At 28.1% G+C, this 25,875-nt stretch overlaps 1 protein-coding gene across 1 annotated transcript; it reads right to left on the bottom strand.

The window, feature by feature from the left end:
* Nucleotides 1-13,677: 13,677 nt before the first annotated feature.
* LOC109816868 (uncharacterized) lies at nt 13,678-15,186 on the bottom strand. Its single transcript, XM_020382020.3, has 3 exons — nt 14,926-15,186; nt 14,405-14,633; nt 13,678-14,259 (listed from the first exon to the last, which is right to left on the bottom strand). Exons 1-3 carry the CDS (start codon nt 15,127-15,129, stop codon nt 13,835-13,837), a joined length of 858 nt encoding a protein of 285 aa, XP_020237609.1. The 5' UTR covers nt 15,130-15,186; the 3' UTR covers nt 13,678-13,834.
* Between the last annotated feature and the right edge of the window lie 10,689 nt (nt 15,187-25,875).

Here is a 25,875-nt window from a genome sequence, read left to right as displayed (position 1 = left end):
AAAATAATATTTTATATATATATAATAATGATAACTTTAGAAAATGAAAAGTTTTAGATACATTTTCTTTATTATTGTTTTTGGTGTTATTCTCTAAGACTCTAACTAGTATTTCAATATGTATAATATACAGAACAATTATTTATTTTATATATTTAAATAAATATTTTAAATTTATAAGTTTTATTAAATTGAAATTTGTAATTTAATCAATAAATAAATTTATCTACATGCATAATATACAGAATAAATATTTATTTTATATATTTAAATAAATATTTTAAATATATAAGTTTTTTTAAATTAAAATTGTAATTTAATTAATAAATAATTTTTTGAGCGGATACCATGGGATTACCTTTTATGAGGATGTAATTTGTTTTTTCCTTCTCTACTTTGTTAGCAATTATATATGCACAAAAAATAAAAAAAAAATTATAATTTTTAACAAATAAATATTTTTGAAATATAAATTATATTTTATTTTTTAAGTTAATATAGATAAAAAAAATGTTTGATTGAAAGAATATAAGAGGTTAAGAAAAAATTGTCATTTAAGAAAAATGTTTAAAAATAATCACGATGAACATTAGTCACAATAATATTCTTGCTCTAAAGAAGTCCTTAAACAACCAACTCGTTTGAAGCCGACAAAATGCTCTAGCACAATATTAATTAACTTGGAGATTATTGTTTTAGAAAAATTCTTATTCAAAACCTCACCAAGTTTCCAACTAACTCCTAGCTATATAAGTCATGACCAACTCTACATAATTACATAAGGATCAACTTAATTAATCACACATGGATCAACTTAGTTATGTTATATTCTTAGTTAGTCAATTTATTTTTATACATTTACTTATAACTAATATTGAATATGATAGTCACTTAAAATAAAGATTATATTTGGAGTAAAACTTAAGTTTTTGGTAGAATTAATTAAAACTAAGCATATTAATTATTTTACTTGTTCTTGATGATTCACTAATACAAAAGAGGTAATTTACGTCGGTTATTTTAAGCTTTTTACGTTAGAAAAAGGTCCAACGTTAATCCGGGAGACGTAAATTTACGTCGATTGTGATGGCCGACGTTAATTTACGTCGGTTGTGATGGCCGATGTAAATTTACGTCGGACATTTCCAAGAGCCAACGTAAAAAAGTTGTAAACAAAAAAAAAATAACGAGTGCAAGCAGAATGGGTCGTTCTGCTAGGAGAACGGGCCGTTCTGTCTGGAAAACGGGCTGTTTTGCTTGGAGAACAGGCCATTCTTCTTGCAGCATAGGTCGTTCCAGATGAAAAATCAAAATTCGTTGCACGAAAGAAACTTACAAACTTAAGAATTAGGCAAGTTACATACCTTACCTGTAGATGCTCCATATCCTGAATAATCATAGCTGAAAGTATAGCACAAAATTGAAAGAAACTAAATAAACATAAAACTAAATATATCATGCATGAGTTTAGACTTTAGAAACAAAGTTAAAAAAGCAAGAAATTTTGGTGTTGGTGTGTTACTTCTGACGAAACCGAAACCGAAGAAGGAAAGTGAAGAGTGGCAGAAAATAAATCCGACCTAAGCGGTTGAGCTTCTTCTTTCTCTCACACCGTTTCACATGTCTCTTGTTTTCAAATACTGACGCGCGTGAGAAGATTAATGGACCTTTTTATGTCAAACATAAGGGGGTCCAACGTTAAAAAGTTTATAAAAATTACAAAAATGCCACCACATCTTTTTTACGTCGGTTTTTGGTATGTTCGACGACAAAGAGATGACGTAAAAGAATGATTTTCCACTAGTGATTAATTTGTCTTGTCATTTATAATTGAGCAAAAATAATAATATAAATGTATAATTAATTCTAATTCAAAAAGAAAAGCAAAAAATTTGTAATATTCATCAATTATCCACACATTCTCTTAAATATTAGTAAATGACAATGATTTTAACAATAATAATTGAGATTTTAAATTTAAGACCTTTATATCCTTATGCATACGACTCAAACTTTCACTATTAAGTCAATTCCTAGTAAATTAATAATAATTAAGATTAATTTAACTCTTAATATATTATTAATATAAATATTTATATAATATTTAATTTTAAGTTATGTTTTATCTAATAAATTTGATCATTTAATGATTAAATAATATATTAATCTGAATAAACAATATAATATAGGACTATTGATAGATATTTATAAAAGTATATAACGTTTTTTTTTCTTTTTAAGTATTACACATTTTTCTTTTATGCTAAAATATGCACTCTTTGCTAGAATTGTACATAACACTTTACTCTATGTTTGTTTTTTAAGTTTCATTAATTACTTTTGTTAAAAAATAGAGTAAAAGTTACATTTTAAAAAAATAGAGTAAAAGTTACATTTTAAGTTATAAAAAAAAATTTAATTCATTTTTAATCTTTTAATTATTTTTTTTATTAAAGTCGCTCTAAAAGTAAAATATGTTGAAGTGAATCCTTATTTATATTTTTAGAGAGACCGGTCTTACACATATATTTTAATAAATAAGGACCGATCTTAGCATACTTTATTTTTAATTAAAGGACTAATTTAATAAAATAAAATTATAAAACTAACAATAAATTTAAAAACAAATAGAGGAATTAAAGTAACTTTTACCTACAAACAAATATTATCAAAAATATGTTTTTACACTACCACGTTTAAATGACTTTCTTCTCTTGTATTAAAATCTACCCTTCAATACAAATATATTTTACTTTATTCTCTTTTTAAATTTTTATTAAAATTTATTTTATGATTAAAATATCTTTTTCATTTATCTACCTTGAAATATTTAAATATTACACATTTCTGTTTTATTAACTTAAAATATATTATTTACTTATTCAATATAGTTGAAAATCCACCACCACAGTTTTCACCTATTTTATTTTTCTATAAAATTCTAATAATTTTTACTAAAATATTTTTTACTATAAAACCATTCGTATATATATATATATATGTGTGTGTATTTTTTAAAAATATATTATTAAATTATTTGAAACGCATTACATCATGTACACCTATTATATCCAAGAAATATATTATATTATGTATCTTTGTAAGAATAGTTGTACAAAATATTATATAAAATTTGAAAAATTATATAAAAAAAAGTCAGTATATTTTGTTCTAAAATCCTTTTTTCAATGAGTGTGATTTCTAGCATTTAATTTGCATACTATTATTAAAATGGTTGAGAGAGTTTTTTTAGTGGTTGATTAAAATGCACCTTCACGGTTGTGTTGTACAATCCACTAATAGGATCATAGTCAAAAGGTAGTTGAGGTGTTAGTTGGTAGAAAATTGGCTTACCCCGTACAAAGAAAAACAGTGTCGATGTCAAGAAACAATTATAGAACATTGAGAGAAAGATAATTTGATAAATTAAATTATACTTTATATTAGAAATATTTTGTTAAATATTTTATAAATATTTTAACATTATTAAAATAAATAGATTAAATTATATATTTAATCTTATAAATAAATAACATAATACTTAATTACATATCTTTCAATATATTTATAATTTATAAAAGTTAAATTCATGAAATTTAATGTAGTAAGAATTGTAGCCGCCGTAACAGCATATACATGTGTCAAATATTGAACTAGTGCTTAATTAGTGTTGTTTCATCAAAATGTGTGCAATTCTTTTCAAATTGTTACTTGTCGTTGAAATTTTAATTTGTAGTGGTAACCTTTTGAAGTTTTCTAATTATTAATGAGTAGATCCATTACGTTGATTACGTAAATCGGAAAATCGTTTTCAAACAACAGCAAACACGTGCCTTCTCTATGTAAACACAAACATGATAATAAATATTAAATAGTACGATGAACATTTGATTGGATAGGATTTGGAATTTTTCAGATAATTGTGTGGGGTAGGGTCACTGGAACTGTGGAAGTGTATTTTTCGTACTTTCACACTATGTATTTTCTTTAAGATATTTAATTAAATTCAATAAATAAGTAAGATATTTAATATGTATGGTAATTTTTACTGTCAATAATTTATGTATGGCATTTTTTATTTTTTAAAATAAAAATAATAAAAAAATAAATTAAATAAAAAATTATAAAAGAAAAAGTATTACAATTAAGAGTGCAAAAAAATGTTTTTAAGGAGTATATTTTACAAAAAGTTATTAATATAAGAAGTTCAACACTTTACCTTTTAATTATGGTTTGGATTTGATCTCTAATTTAAATATGACGTTGTAATTGGAGAAATCGATTTACCTCGATAAGGTCAAAGTCATGATTTGAGAAACCAATTTATAAATATTTACTAAAATGTAAAAAATTGCAAAATTTTAATAAAATAAATAAAATAAAATAAGGTAAACAATTTTGAAACTTATATTTGTACTAAAAATAAATATGCTGATAACTAATTAATTTTTTTAACATGAATTTCTGAATAATGTTTACTTCGGTCTCTTAAAGAAATCTTGTTTAGAATTAGGATGACAATTTTGAAACTTTATATATAATTAGAGATATTTAAGTAATTTTAATTTGTGGATTTCCATGCGTACAAATACTTATCTATATATTCATTGCGTACAAAATATAATTGGTGATAAATTTTACCTATGGTGTAGTGAATATAATTTGTTTTTATCCCTACTCCAATAAGTGCTTACATAACTAAAAATTTAAATTAATTAATTACATCGCTAGAATTATGCGACCAAATTGGTCTGTTATTGTGGAAGTGGTTTAATCAATACATAAATCAATATCCCGAAACCTGTAGATATTTTATTTGCAAAGTTTCTTATTTGTATGTTGACCCAAATTGGTCTAAGGCCGGCATGAAGTGGTGTCTTTTATTCTATAAAAATTGTTAAATAAAATTATATTTTTTATGTGATCAAAGAAGTTTATTAGTGTCGCAACCCGAAAATTTCCGATCTTGCAACTAATGATTTAGACATCTTTTTAAAAGTCTCATTAAGTAAGGAATGTCCGGACACTAGACTAATCCTTAATTAATGGTTTTGAAAATAGGTTCATGGAGTCGCCACCAATATTTTACTCAAAATATTGAAAAAAAGAAAAGGTTTTTAAAGATCCAATAATGGCCTTGATAACCAGAATTGGGTTCGGGGGTCGATTACGTGTAGGGAAAGTATTAAGCACCCCTACAACGCCCTCAATCGATACCTTATGATGAAGTTAACATGATAAGAATTAATAATTTAAATATTGAATCCCCTTTATTAATATTTATTTACATATTGAAAATTTAAATTATACGACTAACCCTAAAATATCTACATGATTGCGTTTGTTATAAATAAAAGATAGAGATAAAGATGAGAAATAAAAGATATAGAAGAAGATTGATTGAAATGCCTCTTGAACGAGCTCTATTGAATCTTTAAATATGGAAAAGGTGCTTTATGGCAACCTTTCACACTACAATATGCCTCACAAATTTCAAGAAATACAATAGGAGGGAGAGAGAGAGAAATTTCGAGCTTTAAAGAGTCTGGCATGAAATTTTGTAGCCCTGAGAACTGTGCCCAAGCTGTCTATTTATAGGCATCAAAAGGGTTTCCAGAACCACCCATTCCAAAACCGGATTAAAGATTGAGGGGTTTCAATACATTCTTAGAATGTAAACTCATAAAAAAAATTTAAAAAATTAATTTAATTATAAAATGAATAATCCAAATTATATTTATAAAATAAAAAGTAAGATAAAATTATAGAGATTAAAATTATAAAATTTTAATAATGTTATAAAACATTAAAAAAGAAAAGAATTAATAAATAATAGAAATAAAAAATTATTAAAATTAAAATATAGAAATTCAAAAATTTAAGACAAAAAGACAAAAATATACTTAAAAAATAATTCAAATTAAAATATAGAAATTCAAATATTTTAAGTGAAAAGACAAAAATATACTTAAAAAATTATTAAAATTAAACTATTTAAATATATAATCATATTATTACAAATAAAATTAGAATATATAAAATAAAAATCAGTTAAGGGTATGATTATCTATTATTTTTTAGACAAAATCAGTTACAAGATGACGTATATTTCCCTTTATCTATTACTATAGATAATCAAACAAATATATATTTAACTATTTTTCTTCCATTCATTTTCTCTGTCTTTATCTCTACTTTCTATATATAGATTCATTGAAGTTTTAAATACTCATATTTATACTCGTTACTTTGTATTTTACTGATTTACTTAAATATAAAATTCAGAAATCAATAAAATGTAAATTTAAGAAATTACTACAACTTAAAGAGATATTTTTAAATCAATCAGTTATTAGGAACAAAAATAATTATTTAGTGTAATTATTTTAACTTTAATGTTTTAAGTTTTAAATAAAGAAGATTTAATATAGAAAAAATTTCATTAACCCCTACTTGAAGTTTTTCTCAAAAACGTTATACGTATATCTCTTCTCAAATTTTTAAGTGAGTATTAATTTTCTTATTTATTTATTTAAGTGGCACATACAACTACTTATATAAGATAATACTATTTATATACTATTAAGAGAAAATAATTTATTAATACAAATATCAATAATTAAATGAGATTTGATCTCTTATTTCATTATTTCAACTTTTTTGAAATTTATTTTAAATATCATGCACACTGTGATTTAAAAAATATATTAAATTTAAGTAATAATTTTAAAAATTAATTGAAAAAAAATCTTATTTTCAAAATTTAAGATCAATGAAAGTTTTCATGAAAATAACATAGTATTGGATGTAATTTAGAAATAAATGATAAATACATATATATGATTTGCAGAACATAATTTAACTTTTTTTCCCCCTTATTTAATTAATAACGTTATTTTCAAATAGATGAGTGATTTTTAAAAATTAAAGAAAAGATATGTTATTCTTAAATTTGGACGTTATGTGTTGGTATTTTTCAAGATAAGTAAAAAAAACACATTTACGCTAATTAGTTTATAATTTATAATAACTTAATTAAACATATAATTATATATAGGTAAGCCATACCTCACTCATTCTGATTTATATTTATCTTATTCATTACAATATATTTATATTTTGAAAACTCCTATATAATAATGAAAATATTATATAGTGCATTGTTGTGTGTATCGATGGGATCAGGATTGCTTGCATTTGAAAAATAATTGGCTTATATTTTATTTAATAATTTCAGACGGTCCGTGGGAAATTCCGTCGAAAATTTCAAACGGATTTAAATCCGTGGGAAATTCCGTCAGAAATTTCAAACGGATTTAAATCCGTCGAAAATTTCAGACGGATTTAAATTCGTCGGAAATTCCATCAGTTAAAATTCCGTCGGAAATTTCTGACGGCTCTAAATCCGTGGGAAATTTCCGACCGATTTTTTTTTCCGTGGGAAATTATCCATCGGAAATTTAACTTTTTCTTGTAGTGTTAGACTTGAGGAGTCAAATGTGTGGAGAGCCATTCTGATGGATGACAATATAGTTGGAAGGCTATTTGTTGAGATACAAACAAGTCCCACATCGGTAAAATAAGAGAAAAAATAACAACTTATAAAAGTACACACATACTCCAATGTTAGAGAGGTTTTTTGGGTGATGACCAAAAGCAAAATCGTGAGGGCTTAGGCTTAAAACGGATAATATTTTATCATTGTGGAGTTGTGTGGAATAATCTTATAAAAATAACTTTCATAAAAATATTCTCTCAAACAAATACCATAAAATAATCCTATCACTATTTTTTGTATAGTGTTGCTTGACTAGCAATTTAGGTTACATTATAGTTGCTTCTTTTGAATTACTGTATATATATATTTTTGGTTAGTATTTCAAATGTTGATGCAAACTAATTTCTATATATGTATATATTTTTGTTAGTATATCAAGAAACTACTTGTATGAAAATCTTAGATAAATGTTATTTTTCACTGCTTGTAGATGATTTCATTAAATATAGAAATTATGACAAATCATTACATTAATTATAAATCTATAATATTATTTTATATTTCAAATTGACTGACCTATTAACTTTTTAATTAGAAAAACTTTTTAAAAATTCAAATCCCAATATTATTTTTTTAACATAGGCCACTCTCAAATACATGACGATTGACTTATTTTCATCCCTCTTCTTAATTTACGCAAATCCATTCGTAGAGCACAACCGCGGTCCGCGTATACCTGCCTACCTACCTCTAACTGCAGTTATTTCTCAAACTTGCTATGTTAAGTAGTAAATAATTATCCACTCCATAAGTTGATATTTACCTACTAGGGACCAACATCACTGTTTACCAACCTTAAACCAATCAAAACTACATCCGCGTAAGGTACGGTTTTAATTTGTATGACATAGTGGAAAACTACCTAGTTTCAATTGATTTCGATCTTTTATCAAGATATTTCTCGCTTTCAATAAAGATATTATGTAGAGATTGCAGTTACGATCCTAAGCGTGTCTTATTAATTAGGCTCAGACTTTCCACTAATCAGTGTTCACTACTACTTAACTATTTCCATGCTTCGTTCTTATGTTAATTAATTTGTACCATATATATTAATTGTCAGTCAATCTAGTGTGGTAGTTCTAAAACGAATTCTTATAGGTATCCTTTCAGCTTGATTACGACAACCGAGTTCAGTGCTTGCTTCGACATGTGTACCATTTAGGTAAGGAAATATAATACGATTAAATATCATGCAATAGTCAAAAATTAAGTTGTTCTTATCCTAAGTGTGTGCTTATTCCTCTTCGATTGCATGATTACACTTAGTGGAGATTTTAAAAGGGGCACTTCAAATAAACAAATAGAACGTTTGCTAAGAATTAATAGGTGTCCATTTTCATGAAACATTAATTATGTCTAAAGGAAGTAATTTTCCCAGAAAGAATGGCATGCAATTTGCATGCCTTCTTTATAGCATATAAAATTATTCTGTATGAGGATGTATATGGATATTATATGATAATAACGTTGTAGAGAAACATGTCTCTCACTTATTAGTCTTCAAGGAGTGCCGATAAGAGTGGTTGTTAATTATCGTATCATAGTTAAGGATGTCATTTTATTTGCATAGGGGTTGGCTGAGGGAAATAGAGGGGAGATAAAATTAAGGATAGGAAGATTATATATATATATTTAATCTATAATTTTGATTTTCAAAATTTTAAATCTATAATTTTTGTCGCTTTATCGAATATTCATTTATTAATCATTAAAATTATAACGTTAGTTATAATATAAGATTAAGTGATATAACAATTGATATTTAATTATATTTGAGCTAAATTTTACTTTTAATTCACTTTTTTATCTCACAAAAATAGTAAAATGATATAAAAATGAGATAAAAAAAATATAAATTAAAAACGTAATTCAACTTAAAATGATTAGATATTAATTAAAATAATTAATAAAAAAATATTAATTATCATGTTATTTATTTAATGTCAAGTTATGTCTAACGTTTTAACTTTAATGATCAATAAATGAATATTTTGTGAAAAAGTTAAAATTATGAATTAAAAATTGAGAGACTAAACTTGCATATTTAAAAATCAAGAGACTAAAATTGTGAGTTGAATTATAGAGAGATCAAAGTGTAATTTATCCTTTAAATTTTTTATGAGAGGATAGAGGTGGGGCTGGAGAGAGTGGAAAGAAAACTCTTCATCATCTAATTTGTGCTCCTCTCTAATTGTGGGAGATTTGAAGGAAGAGGAGAGTGAATCCAAAACATTTTAAGTATAATATTTAAAATATTTTTAGTTATATTTTGAAATTCAAAATTATAAGAATAAAAAATAAATAATTTTTTAATTAAAAATCTCTTACCTCCATTTATGAACCAAGTAAGAAATGAATCATTTTCCCTTTCTCCCTTCCTCTAATAGATACCCAAACCATTTCTAAGATCTTGATAAATGTAGGGAGTATATATGGAGTTTTGTGTTAAAAATACGATCAACTTAGCATTAAAAGCGACAAATCATAGTACTAATTTTACTTTTATTCTTTTTGGCTTATTTTTACGACAATAAATTATATATTAATGTTTTACAAGCATGGAAATATGAGGATTTTTTAGACCATTGGGTCTCACGAGTAGGGGTGTTCATGGATCGGTTTTTTAAAAAATCGATCCAAACCGAACCGAACCGTTTTATAAAAGTGCATCGGTTAACCGATCCATTTTTTTATGGATCAGTTTTTTTGAAATTGAATCGGTTCGGTACGGTGCAATTATCCACTTTTTACTCATATATGGATCGGTTTTTTTAAAAAACTAAACCGAACCGAATCGATCCACTTTGTAAAAATGGATCAAATAACTGAACCGGTTTTATAAAGTGGTTCGGTTCGGATTTTTTTTTCAAAATGGATCGGATTTTTTAATATGGATCGGATCAGTTATGGATCGGTTCGGATCAATTTGGATTTTTTGCACACCCCTACTCACGAGGAGAGCGTTACATATACTTATAAGATGTTCATGTAGATGGAAGGCTCCAAGAAGTTATTGACTTAAGGTTATAAGCACTAGATATTTTGGAACTAAAGGATGCCATCTAGTCAACACCATATATGAGTTGCACAGATATATGCAAGCCTTCCATGATGGCATTCCCTACTTCTTCGGCTTCCTCGAATTAAGCCTTCTATTGGGTACCTAATTACTTGAAAGGCGTGCTATGATAATCTGGGCATGTGTAGGGGAAAACTAAGAGTATCAAGCTAGCATATGCCCTTTGTTGAGGTATGTGAAGAGAGATTAATTTACTAAGTATCTCTCTTACATTATTCACATTAGGATTAAAAGAGTATTTGTACGTGCTAAATTCTCCTAACTTATTTTATCTAATCTGTCAAGCCGAACAATTAAAGAAGAAGTAGAATGAGATGATTCGTTTAACTCACCAACATTAATAAAATATTTAAATAAAATTTTATTTTATTTGATTAAAAATAATAATAATAAATTATATTAAAAAGAAATGAATCAAACAATTTTATCAATTTTCTTATTTATTTATTTATTTATATATATTTTGATGAATGTTGATGAGTCGACTCACCAACTTCTTTCAAATTAAATAAGTTGTATTACTAAACCTATTTTTTTGTTGACCGGTCAATATGTCCCACTATATTTAAGACAAAACTTTTTTTTTATTAAAAAAAAGGTACTTAAGACAAATTGAAAATAGGTCAAGAAAGATTGTTACACTTGTTCACCTCAGCGACAACAGATGAACTAATACATAAAAGTCTTTTTCCTAACAACTATACATGTTGTTGGAATAAAACAGTATATTTTTCCAACGACTTCAAATATTACAGGCACAAAATATATGCATTCGCAATGATATGAGATATCGGTCTCTGACAAAAAAAAAATGTTATCCCAACAAAAATCAAATATTTGCTAACAATTCATTTGTCATATGAAAAAAAAAACCCGCCGTAAATATAACCTTCATTAATCTTGTAGTAAATAACTAAACGCCAAATTTTTAGTTGCAAAGTTATTCTACTCGTTAAAAAGTTATTAAAAAGTTATTCTACTCATTAAAGAGTTTGGTTGGATATGTTGAAATACACTGTTTTTTCCCCCCATCAAAATGGAGTTAAGATCGGACTAATACCAACAAATTTGAATTTAAATAGTTCTAACAACTGTTTTCTAAGCATGTGCGTTGGTAGAAATAACCTCAAGTCAAGGGACCTATACCTATTCGTAATTTAGCATAATATGAAAAAATCTTGTTCAAGTGACATTCTAACCGATAATCTCATATGCATCGGATAACCATCTTTGTGACTAATAATGTACCATTAACACACATTTTGGCTTACAACTTTACAAGTATATCAAATGAAGCGTCTCTTGGTCACAAGCTTTTTGATTTTGACCCATTAATATAACTATAAGCTGCTTAGTGTTTTTTTTTTTATTGCTCTATCAACTATATACTATATCTTCCTAAATTAGACATGTACCAACCTAATATAAGATTGAGGTCATACCGAGATCATGATATAATACCGACATGGCATGTGAGCTGATCTCAGGATCTTCGTTATTGAAGTCAATATAGAATGTCGATGACACCTCGGTATATAGGTGACATCGGACATATAACTTGTCATGAGAACAACTAATCTAATTACTATTAACCTACCAAAAGTAACGGCTATGCCGGGTACATCAGAAAACGGCACAAGACAGGTAATTATATAGATATTGAAGGATACACATTAGACAACTAACTTGATAGTCAGAGTCCTTTTTGCAGGTACATCCAAGATGTTTGGAGAAAGAGGACCAATCTGGAAGATCAATCTTAAAGACTAACCTCGTAAGACCAAGATAGAAAGGACGATAAAAGGAATCAATCTGACTTGAGGGACCGAACTGATTCTGGTAAGAACAAAACACATAATCTAGATGGATATAAGTTAAAATTATTTTTTAATGCTTATTTATCAAGAAATGCTTTTTTATTTTCAATTAAAAAGTTCTTAGAACCACTACTAATTATGTATTCAAACAAACTCTTACTTCTCAGCTTACCAACTTAGTTCATCTCATTATGCCTCAAAATGATTTTTTTTTTAATTATTTTCAACCTAGCTATTACTTATCAATTAATAGTTTCTTACTTGATCTAGCTAATTTATCAAATTTTGTATTAACATTTACTTTAATTAATAACAATAAAAATTAGTTTTGCTATAACAAAAATAATTAATAATAGTTTATAATATTGAAATATATTTTTAAATCCACTTTTGGAAATACATTGAACAAAAAGTAGAAGACTTCTCTTATTTCTCATTTTGTTATTTTTTTTTCTTCTTGATTTCACTTATTTTATTTTCTAACTATTAAAGAAAAGGCCAAAGAAGCTTTCTCGTCCCTTATTCCACAATAGGGTTGGGCCGGTAACAAGCTAAAGGAGCTCCAAGGAAGAGGAGTCTAAGCCCCGAAGAAGCAGCCACTTTTGAGTTTTGAACAAGAAGCCCGAATATAATGCTGTATATTCAATCCTGGATGAAGCTAGATCCATCAACCCAATTCATCAATGTTCTATAACTCTGTAATTAAATTTCCCCTTTAGTTTTATATACAAGACAAAAAGGCCTAATGTCTTCTGTTGTAAAATTTAGGGTGTTCATGAATTGATTTTTTTTATTTAAAATTGAACCAAACTGAATCGATACGTTTTATAAAAGTGGATTGGTTAACCAATCCATTTTTTATAAAGTGGATCAGTTTGATTTTTTTAAAATATGGATCAGTTTTTTTTAAATTGAATCAGTTTGGTGTGATGCAGTTATCCAATTTTTACTCATATATGGATCCGTTTTTTTTTTTAAATCAAACCAAACCAAACCAATCCACTTTGTAAAAATAGATAAGATAATTGAACCGATTTTATAATGTAGATTGGTTTAGACTTTTTTTTTAAATGGATCGAATTTTTGATCAGATCGATTATAGATCGGTTCAGATCAATTTAGATTTTTTACACATATCTAATAAATTTTATGTCTCTGGAAAACAATCAACTACACCAAACATGCCTATAGAAATTTTAAATTTCCATCATACATTATAGTTGACCTAATAATTTTCTCTTATCATTCATAGGTTCGAATCAAAACCATGATCACCAAAATCACTTACTAATTTTTACAGGAATTCAACACAACCATATACTATGACACGAAAACATAAATAATTAATTAACAAGATTGTTCACCACCCCATAATTTTCACACGACCTCAACTGGAGCACAATGCAAGCCATGAATGCTATCTAATAAATCAAAAGTGAGCAACGAAGCCTTAGGCTTTTGTTGCTTGGTAGAGTATGTTATAGGCAATGGTTCCACCGTGGACCTCACGCACGTGCCGAACCACTTAGCTTGCATGTACTTGTGTTTCCTCCATGGCGCAATGTGCATTTTGTTCTCCTTCATGCATGTTTTTGCAGCTGAGCACATAATCTTAACTAATGCTCTTAACCTCTCTGATTTTCCAACAAACACTTCGGGTAATCGCTTAACTAATTGGTTGTATTCTTCATTGGCACGTGCCATCTCGAATTCAGCTCTGAAGCTCAATTCAATCACCACTTTTACTGCCCCTCTTTTGGTGTTTGATGAATTATCTGTCACTTCTAGGTAAGTATGTTCCCCTGAAACAATTGTGCCAAAAAGAATACAACTTGGTCATTTTATAAGTTCATGTACTAAAGTATAATGAAGCTAATTACTAGATAATAATAATAATTGTTTTAAAAGTTATATGATAATAACTTTTAATTGATTTATAATATATACCTGAAGGGATTTGGGGTGAACTCCTCCATTTGGATTTACAAATGGCACAATTGTAGCCAAGGTTCAACAATCGATCACATATTTCTCTCAGAAAACAATTCCTGCAACTCTTAGCCACCACTTGCCGTTGGCAAATACACACCATCTCCGATACCTTCAATTCTCCTACAACCTCCTTCGTTGCTTCCCGAACTTTTGTCTCACGTGAACTTGTCCTGCACAAAATTCCCTTCCAAAATGGAACCAAGGAAAAAAAATTTAGAATTGAGAGATACTCATTTTATTCCAATCCAATTTCAAATTGTTTTTTCTTCATGAATAAGTGAATTATATAAATATTGCTTTGTAAAATCTTATGTTTGAGCTTTTGTAAATAAAAAAAATAACTAATAAATGAACCATAGTTAAAGATGAACAATTCGCAGAGATTAACTATAAATAAAATAAATAAATATTTCAAATATATAATATAATAATTGAAAAAAAAAATAGATATTATAGTACTATAATTCATGTAATACCTTAAGAAGTTGATCTTGTTCCTCCCAAAAAGTTTTATTATTTTTCTCAATAAAAATATTATCATCATTGTCATTATCATCATCGTTGTCGTTGTGGTTGCTGATGGAGTCGGATGAATCCCAAAACCCAAAAACTGTATCAGCAAAAGTGACCTCGTCGGAGCTCTGGCTAGTAACTGGGACAGTGAAGAATTCTTTGTCCATGACTATGAGTGTGGAAATGAATGTGAAATTCTCTTTATATATATAGATAGAGATGTGTGTGTGAGAACTTTAGGTCATAAATTATGGTACTATGTTTCACATGGTTTTATCCATGACGTTGGATGGGATCCACTGACACTGTGTGCTGGAAATCGGTTTCAGTTGTCCGCATATTCCATCCATGGAGCATGTTCTTCTCACCATGGGAATCATTCACTTTATCTTTCAACATGGTACATTCCAAATCAAATGCGAATTTTTTTTTTTATTTTTTTTCCTTAAACTCAACATTCGCCTCCAATAATTTTCGTTTACTTTATGTGTATATTAATTACTTTAATTTATATTTATTTCCATCTTTTAATTTCCCTTTTTTAATTTAGCTCAGATCCATTTTATGCTGCTGGTATTGGAGGATATTCCTATCATTTCGATAATGTTTTTTTTTTGCGGGGAGTAGTGAATTTGGGCCAATGATTTTGGGTTTCGGCCAATTGGGTACAGTCTTCTTACCAATTGGGCACTTATGTGTGGCAATCCCCTTATTTGCTTATACATTTTCCTTTCCTATTTTTTTAATATTTCTGAAAATAAAATTTTAGAATTTATTTTTGATAATTAGTAAATATTTCAGAATTTAAGTTTTCAGTATACTCTAGAAATACTTTTACAAACCATAATTGTAGAAAATTTCAAAATTCACTCATCTCACCTTTTCCTTCACGCGATCATTGATAGCATAGAGGAGTGTTATTAATACATTTCAACTTAAAAAATTATTTTTAAAAGAATATATAATATTAGATTGACTTTGAGATGATTAAACTATGACTCAACTTCATTCTTAAAATAAACTTTGTCTAATTTCTTAAAACTTTAAGTTGTCATAAGTGCTTTTAGTTGGTACGTGTTAGTATGATTAATCAAATCATCCCCTGTTGATATGAGTGAAATTTTTTTAGCAAGTTTCTATTTGTCTCTCATATCCCTCATGTTAGCATGTGTGAAAGAAAATATGCACAAATGTTTTGATGATGTCAAAGTGATTATAAAGCATTGAAGAAGAATCAAGGTTGAGCTAAAACAAGTTGATGTAAGAATAAAATTTCAAGTGTTACATAGATAAGTCTTGTCAACTTAGCTAAGAATGTAAAAGAATCTTTTAGAATTGCAAGTATATTTGGCCTTGAGAATAAGTTTTCAAAAATCTTAAATTAACCTCTTTAAATTTAAGAAAGTTTTAAATCTTTTGAAAGTAAGTAAAAATGTTTTTAAAAGACTTAACAAAAGTTTTAAAGAATAGTTCAAATCATTTCTTAAGAGAGATTTGTGAAAGAAATTATTGATATGAAGTTTTCTACATAAAAGTTTTTTAAACAATGCAAAAATATGTTCTGGTAATCTATTACCAGACCTTGTAATCCATTACCAGAAGAGGAAACTTCAAAGTTCAAACTTTAAATACAAAATGTACTCTGGTAATCGATTACCCGACCTTGTAATCGATTACTAGAAGAGAAAACTTCAAAAATTTGAATTTAAAAGATACAATGTTTTAAATTTTTTGAACTTAAAACCTTTGTAATCGATTACCAAGTCTTGTAATCGATTACCAGAGTATCTTTTCTGAAAAATTATAAAGAGTTACAACTCTTCATGGAAAGACACAACCTAAGAATTAATTGTCTATAAATATCTATAATTTTTCAGAAATAGGTTACGAACTCTATTATGAAAAAGTCATATACAAAAACATCTTGGCCAAATTCATTTGCATTATTCAAAAAAGAGTTCATTAAGATCAATAAAAGTGTATATCTACTTTTAAAAGAGAGTTATTCTGTAATTCCAAATTGATCATTGGATCTGTGAAGGAGAAAAAGTTTTTCTCCTTGTTGGTTTTTGAATCCCAACACAAGGAAAGGGAGTTCTGAGGTGTTGGAGGATTCAAGTCTTGTAAGGTTTACAAGAATAGTGGAAATCTCAAGTGGGAGACTTGAGGACTGGACGTAGGCAGGATTGGCCGAACCAGTATAAAATTGAGTTTGCAATTCTTCTTTCCCTACACTTTTTAATTACTTGTTATTAATTGTGATTGAGTAGTTTGCATCATCATTCATTCTTTACATATAAATTTATCTAAGGAATTAAATTTGTAAGAAAGTAATTTAGAAAAGTTTTATAAGAGAAAAATTTGGAAAATTTAATTCATCTCCCTCTTAAATTATACGAGGCTATTTGACTAACAGCATGTACCACGTTTTATTCTTATAAATAAGATCCTTTTAACTAATTTAAAATAATTGAGAAGCAAGTGAATAATTTTCTTTTTTTCAATTATTTCTTCATTTTCAAGTTAAATTAATTTTCAAGACTCTATAATTAAACAGAGTTTAATTAAGTCCTACAATTTTATGACACCAATCTATATGCAATGTGATAATGATGAATACATGAATTGCAGTGGATAAATGATTTAAAAAGTTGTCTTTTATATATCTTAAAGGTAATGACTTTGGGTAGTAAATATCATTATCTTTTATATCATTTTCAGATTTTAATTATTTCTTAAGGTGACTAGGAAAATTTGGAGCGAGCTGACATCGATGGCCACATTCATCAAATAATTAATTTTTAAAACAAACCTGAAAATTTCACCATGTTCTATACGTTCACACGGTTAAAAGTTTTCGCAATTATTGTTCATTGCTAATGATAGTGATTTTTAACTACGTTGATATTTTACAGGAACACAATTGTATTATAACTATTCGAAAATGAATAAAATTAATTAATATAAAAAGTGCAATAAAGCAATTGAAAAAGTGCACAAAGAAACAAGTGAGATATGTATAATATTATAGATGGAAAATTGCGAGCGTCATTTTGATGGGTGTTGCCCCCCTTTCAGATATTATTATTTCTACATCAAACAGTATATATATAATTTTGGTTTTAATCATCCATCAATTGAATCGGTAAGAGTCGAGATTAACTAGTCTTTTTTTTTTTTCTTGTCAAACTAGGTAATACCCTTCTCTTGGACTGGTTCATCATTAACTAGTATAGAGCACCGATACATCCACTTCAATCAACATGATATATTTTTATCAATATAATAATATTTTATATTTATATATTTATAAATGTTGTTCCTAAAATAATTTAACGAAAATAATCATTATGAAACATGAAACTAGAATAATTGGTGTAATGACACATGTTAAAATCATAATTAACATCTTGAAGGCATGTCTGAGATATTAATGAATTCTACATAAAGTAAATTGTTTCAAGTCACCTGAAATCTATAAATTTTCAACATGTAACAACTTATATCATTCATATATATGCCAATAACAACTTATTCCACATCAAAATAGCAACATGCAATTAACAAAAGAGATCAAACCATCAACTTCCATATCCTCATGCTTAAAGCACCCAAAACCAACCCCTCCCCCCTTTATTCAAAAATCCATCAATATACTCACATTTTGATATCAATCAAACCACATGCAATTTATACCACTCATCAAAAAGAACTTTTTATCTTCCCTTACCTCGACTCCAATCAAAAAGATGAAAAAGGAAGAAGAAGATTGATTTCGAGCTTTGAGTAAACACAAGCTCTACACCTACACCATCTTGATTCTCAACTATCTAGCTTTGAATTAACAGCTAACCACAATCTTTACACACCGAGAAGACTTAAAAAGTAGAAGTATTATACTTCAGAATTTCTCTTTATAGTTTATCTTTCTAAAAATTTTAAAAAATGAACTTATGAAGCTTAATTCTAAAAAAAAAACCTTATATATTCTTCCTTTATGGTCAAAGAGGACCTTTACTCAAAAAAATTCTCTAAACACCTAAAAACCTTTAGGAGTTCTTTAACTCTCATTATTCTTCAATAACTACTCTGAAAAATAACATACCACATAATCAATACAACTCATAAATATTGATAAAGCACAATAATTAACAAAAAAAAAATATAATATTATAATTAATGTTAATTATATAATACAAAATATATTTACATTCTTACAATATAATTTTTATTAATCAAATATTATTTTAATATAAAATCGAGTCCAAAAATAACATATCCACACATTATATTCTAAGACAAGTCTTAGAGCAACCCCAAGTGTGTGGTTCAGCGGTAGGGGTTGATCCACGCTTAAGTAAGGTCAAGGGTTCGAATCCTGCCTTGTGTATGCAGTCGCGCTAAATTTTGGGGCCAGTTATTCCACCCTTTGAGGCTCCTCCAACTGCTATCGACCCTAAATACTCCAGAGATAAAAAAAAAAAAAAAAAAAAACTAGAGCTATTGATAAGGACTTGGTTATATGAGATATATTTACTAATGCGTGATATGCCCCGATTTATATATATCCACTAACAAAGGGAATCTTATATTTAATGGAAGATGTGAAATCCGATGTATACAAATTTATTTTTTAAAGAAAAACTTAAAGTGGAAAACCTCGGACTCTTGAACCTTGTCAAGGAGCAAGCGTTCAACTTGTCAAAAGAAAATTTTGAATATATAATATATATATATGTAGAATCATAGCACATACGTCGTATGTGCATTCGTTTCAAGAATTGGGATAACATATATGTAGAGTTAATTATGTCTTGTCATTTAACATCATTAGTCATGTTGGTACCAAGGTAAACAAAAATTAGTGGCTTGCTACTTAAATTATTAAATGTGACATATTTCGGAATTACAGAGACAAAAACAAAACTTAAATGCTATAAGAAAAAAAAAATTATTTTACCCTAAAAATATATCAAGACAAGTGGACATACAACTTATCGTAAAATTGTAAAAATATATAATTTATCATACATAAGACCTCCTTATTTAAATATATATAATTTATCATACATAAAATCTACTTATTCAAATAATAAATCTTGATAGAATTAATTAATCTATAAAATAATTCATATTTTAAATCAAATTTTAATTATTTAATCATTAAATTAAATATTTTTAATATATAAATCATGTTTTTAAAATTTAAAAAATTGAAAATGATTTAATTATTCATTTTTTTAATTTTTAAATTGACGAATAATTATAAAATATTTTATATATTAACTTCAATTTATATAGTGATGTATCATATATGATTTATAATTTTTTTAAAAAAATTGTAAACTTGATTTATATATTAAAATTTTTTAATTTAATACTTAAATCATTAAAATTTGATTTAGAACATAAATTATTGAATAAATTAAATCTATCAAAATTTACTCTTAAAATAAATTGATCATTCATCACATACATATAGACATACCAAAATTAAAATAAGTAGATCATTCGTCACATAAATACGTACATACATAAATATAATCTTATTAAGTAGATGAGAGCTCCAAGTAATTACTTCACCAAATAGCCTATGTTTACAACCTTGTTAATATTTAAAACAATAGGTTAAGAATATACGATAAAATAAAATCTTATAATATTGAACATCTTGAATCACACACCACCACTTTCTCCTTAAAATACATTTTCATCATTATTGAATACTTTTTTTATTATTTTTTAACGAAATTCTAAAATTAGTACCTTTTATTATTATTTTTTTTTCCTTTTCCATATAAACCACGATGATTTTATCATTATTTAACATAGCTATTATTATTTCCCCTTAATTTGTAAGGAACATGAGCAATGGACAAATGACCTTGGCAACAATCTAACACCAGATTACGGTGGTCTACAGTGAATTCTCTGAAAGACCACCTTCACAAGTGGTCCATGGGTGCATCATCAATTTTCACCCTTAGATGCATCTAAACTAGTATATCATAATACATCTTACCACACTGGATCTAAATTTTCGATTTTTTTACTGATTTTTTTTTAAATTACCCACAAAAAAAAAACACGTGGCAACAGACGCAGCTGCTACTGACACTCGGAACGGGCCGTTCTGAAATCAGAACGGGCTGTTCCAAATGAACAAATAACACATAAATATTGGACCAGAACGGGCCGTTCCAGATGACAAAAAAACACATGACGAATGGAACGGAACGGCCCGTTCCAACATCAGAACGGCCCGTTCCGAATTCAAAAATGACACATCAATAATTAAATCAGAACGGGCCGTTCTGAAAACGGAACGGCCCGTTCTAACTACAAATTTGTCACACGAATTTTTTAAAGCAAAATAATATATTTTTTTCCATTCTACTAAATTACATCTACACCCTAAGCCCTAAACCCAAAAAATCTTATACTAAAGTCCATAATACAAGACCAAACAATATAAACTCTTGTACTACCAAATATATAAGAAAAGTGGTCATCCACTAAGGCTCATAATACAAGACCAAACATTATAAACTCCTATACTACCAAATATATGAGAAAGGCGGTCATTCATGTAAAGTCCAAATAAAGAGAACCTTAGACCCACCAAACCCATTGGGCTCACTAAGCTCAGAAGTAAACAAAAGCCCAAAGGCCCACAAAGCCCAAAACTAGGCCCAATAAGCTTAAAACCCAAAAAGTATTATACTAAGACCCATAATACAAGACCAAACATTATAAACTCCTATACTACCAAATATATGAGAAAGGTGGTCATCCATGTAAAGACCAAGTAAAAAGAACCTTAGGCCCACCAAACTCATTGGGCTCACTAAGCTCAGAAGCAGTCAAAAGCTCAAAGGCCCATGAAGCCCAAAACTAGGCCCAATAAGCTTAAAACCCAAAAAGTCTTATACTAAGGCCCATAATACAAGACCAAACATTATAAACTCCTATACTACCAAATATATGAGAAAGGTGGTCATCCATGTAATGCCCAAGTAAAGAGAACCTTAGGCCCACCAAACTCATTGGGCTCACTAAGCTCAAAAGTAAACAAAAGCCCAAAGGCCCATAAAGCCCAAAACTAGGCCCAATAAGCTTAAAATCCAAAAAGTCTTATACTAAGACCCATAATACAAGACCAAACAATATAAATTCCTATACTACCAAATATATGAGAAAGGTGGTCATCTATATAAAGCCCAAGTAAAGAGAACCTTAGGCCCACCAAATCCATTAGGCTCACTAAGCTCAGAAGTAATCAAAAGTCCAAAGGCCCATGAAGCCCAAAACTAGGCCCAATAAGCTTAAAACCCAAAAAGTCTTATACTAAGGCCCATAATACAAGACCAAAACAAAAGCCCAAAGGTCCATGAAGTACAAAACTAGGTTGGTGAGCCCAATGGGTTTGGTGGGCCAAAGGTTCTCTTTACTTGGGCTTTACATAGATGACCACCTTTCTCATATATTTGGCAGTATAGGAGTTTATATTGTTTGGTCTTGTATTATGGGCCTTAGTATAAGACTTTTTGAGTTTTATGCTTATTGGGCCTAGTTTTGGGCTTCATGGGCCTTTGGACTTTTGATTGCTTTTGAGCTTAGTGAGCCCAATGGGTTTGGTGGGCCTAAGGTTCTCTTTACTTGGGCTTTACATAGATGACCACCTTTCTCAAATATTTGGTAGTATAGGAGTTTATATTGTTTGGTCTTGTATTATGGGCCTTAGTATAAGACTTTTTGGATTTTAAGCTTATTGGGCCTAGTTTTGGGCTTCATGGGCCTTTGGACTTTTGATTGCTTTTGAGCTTAATGAGCCCAATGGGTTTGATGGGCCTAAGGTTCTCTTTACTTGGGCTTTACATAGATGACCACCTTTCTCATATATTTGGTAGTATAGGAGTTTATATTGTTTGGTCTTGTATTATAAGCCTTAGTATAAGACTTTTTGGGTTTTAAGCTTATTGGGCCTAGTTTTGGGCTTCATGGGCCTTTGGACTTTTAATTGCTTTTGAGCTTAGTGAGCCCAATGGGTTTGATGGGCCTAAAGTTCTCTTTACTTGGATTTTACATAGATGACCACCTTTCTCATATATTTGGTAGTATAGGAGTTTATATTGCTTGGTCTTGTATTATGGGCCTTAGTATATGACTTTTTGAGTTTTAAGCTTATTGGACCTAGTTTTGGGCTTCATGGGCCTTTGAGCTTTTGATTGCTTATGAGCTTAGTGAGCCCAATGAGTTTGGTGGGCCTAAGATTCTCTTTACTTGGTCTTTAGTATAGGAGTTTATATTGTTTGGTCTTGTATTATGGACCTAAGTATAAGACTTTTTGGGTTTTAAGCTTGTTGGGCCTAGCTTTGGGCTTCATGGGCCTTTAGACTTTTGATTGCTTTTGAGCTTAGTGAGCCTAATGGGTTTGATGGCCATAAGGTTTTCTTTACTTGGACTTTACATAGATGACCACCTTTCTCATATATTTGGTAGTATAGGAGTTTATATTGTTTGGTCTTGTATTATGGGCCTTAGTATAAGACTTTTTGGATTTTAAGCTTATTGGGCCTAGTTTTGGGCTTCATGGGCCTTTGGAGTTTTGATTGCTTTTGAGCTTAATGAGCCCAATGGGTTTGATGGGCCTAAGGTTCTCTTTACTTGGGCTTTACATAGATGACCACCTTTCTCATATATTTGGTAGTATAGGAGTTTATATTGCTTGGTCTTGTATTATGGGCCTTTTTATATGACTTTTTGGGTTTTAAGCTTATTGGACCTAGTTTTGGGCTTCATGGGCCTTTGAGCTTTTGACTGCTTCTGAGCTTAGTGAGCCCAATGAGTTTGGTGGGCCTAAGGTTCTCTTTACTTGGTCTTTAGTATAGGAGTTTATATTGTTTGGTCTTGTATTATGGACCTAAGTATAAGACTTTTTGGGTTTTAAGCTTGTTGGGCCTAGCTTTGGGCTTCATGGGCCTTTAAACTTTTGATTGCTTTTGAGCTTAGTGAGCCTAATGAGTTTGATGGGCATAAGGTTCTCTTTACTTGGACTTTACATAGATGACCACCTTTCTCATATATTTGGTAGTATAGGAGTTTATATTGTTTGGTCTTGTATTATGAGCCTTAGTATAAGACTTTTTGGGTTTTAAGTTAATTATTAGGCCTAATTTTGGCCTTTATTCATAAGATGTTTGATGTCATTGAGGAAGGAGCTTCATATCTCGCTCAATTGAAAAACTATACTTAAATTTTAAATGTGATTTAGTAGAATGAAAAAAAAAAAAACAAATATGTAGCCAGAACGGGCCGTTCCGAATTCAGAACGGCCCGTTCTGGTTTAAGTAATCATATGTTATTTTTAAATTTGGAGCGGGCTGTTCAGATTTCAGAACGGCCCGTTCTGGTGTAGTTTATCACGTGTTTTTTTTTCTTCTAGAACGGCCCGTTCTGGTGCATTATTCCTGTGTTATTTTTTCATCTAGAACGGGCCGTTCTGGTTTCAGAACGGCCCGTTCTGGAAGTGACAGCTGCTGCGTCAGTCATCGTAATACGTGTTTTTTTTATAGGTAATTTAAAAAAAAAATTCAGTAAAATATTCTGAAATTTTATCCAGTGTGTGAAGGTGTACAATATATTTTATCACTAAATCACAATCTCAACCATTCATTGTTTTTAATATTATATCTATGGTGATTTTAAATGCACCATCCATGGACCACTTGTCCAACTTCTCCATCATAGACATCACCCATTAAGCACAGAAAAATGCGCATGCATTTTCATCAATATTTAATCTCACAACATATATATATATATATATATATATATATATATATATATATATATATATATATATATATATATATATATATATATATATATATATATATATATATATCCAAGAAGCAGGCCTGTCATAGGAATGTTTGAAGTTATAATCGCCTAGGGCTCATGTACAAGAGGGATTCAATTTTTTTTTTAAAAAAGGCATAATTGTTTTATTATTTTATATTACATTAAAAATAAATTAAAATTATTATTCTTTATATTTAAATATAAAAACATGATATGGTTAAAAATTCTTATTGTTATTTTTTTCCCTATATATTACATTTATAAAAAGGTAAAATATATTTTTGGTCCTATAAAATTTTTTAGAGTTTGATTTTAGTCTCTAAAAAAATGTCTTATTTTGTTTTTTTTTTTTAATTTGGAGATGCACCACTTTCAATATTCAAAATTATTTATACAACACTTTATAATACACTACACTATAAAAATAAATTGAATGAAAATATATAATACACTACTTTTTAAGATTTATTAACATTATTTTTATAATATAATAATATATGTCACTTTTAAGTAAATTTTTAATAAGGCACGTAAACTAACAATTGTAGTTGAATTCTTCAACTTTTTTTTTATATTTTGTAAGTTACTTCGTAGGGTTAGAACTTTGTTTACAAATTGTTAATACGACACAATATTTTTTATATTGTACATATACAGTTACATCATATTACTATTTTATGTATCATTATTCATGCATAACACATTTTAATCTAGTCATAAAAATTATTGTAATTTTCTTAAATAAAAACTTTGGAATAGAAAAAATTTTTAATTGATAAAGATTAAAACCTAATACATATAAATGAAAATATGAAATAGTAATATAATATAATTGTTCAAGTTATAAAGAATACTTTGTCAAATTTCAAAAATAATAAACAAATATCTAACCATGAACAAAATAAATAAATAAAATAATTATATCTTTTTAGTTTAGAGACCTAATTAATTTTTTTTAAAATTTTAAAAATCAAATGATATAAAAATTCAATTAACTTACCCACACAAAAATACACAGATAATATATGTGTATTATAATATTTATATTT

Source organism: Cajanus cajan, chromosome 8 (assembly GCF_000230855.2).
Source record: "Cajanus cajan strain Asha chromosome 8, NIPB_CcT2T_4, whole genome shotgun sequence".
Lineage (NCBI taxonomy): Eukaryota > Viridiplantae > Streptophyta > Magnoliopsida > Fabales > Fabaceae > Cajanus > Cajanus cajan.
The sequence above is the reverse complement of the archived record's forward strand: the minus strand, read 5'-3'. Positions and strand labels throughout refer to the sequence as shown.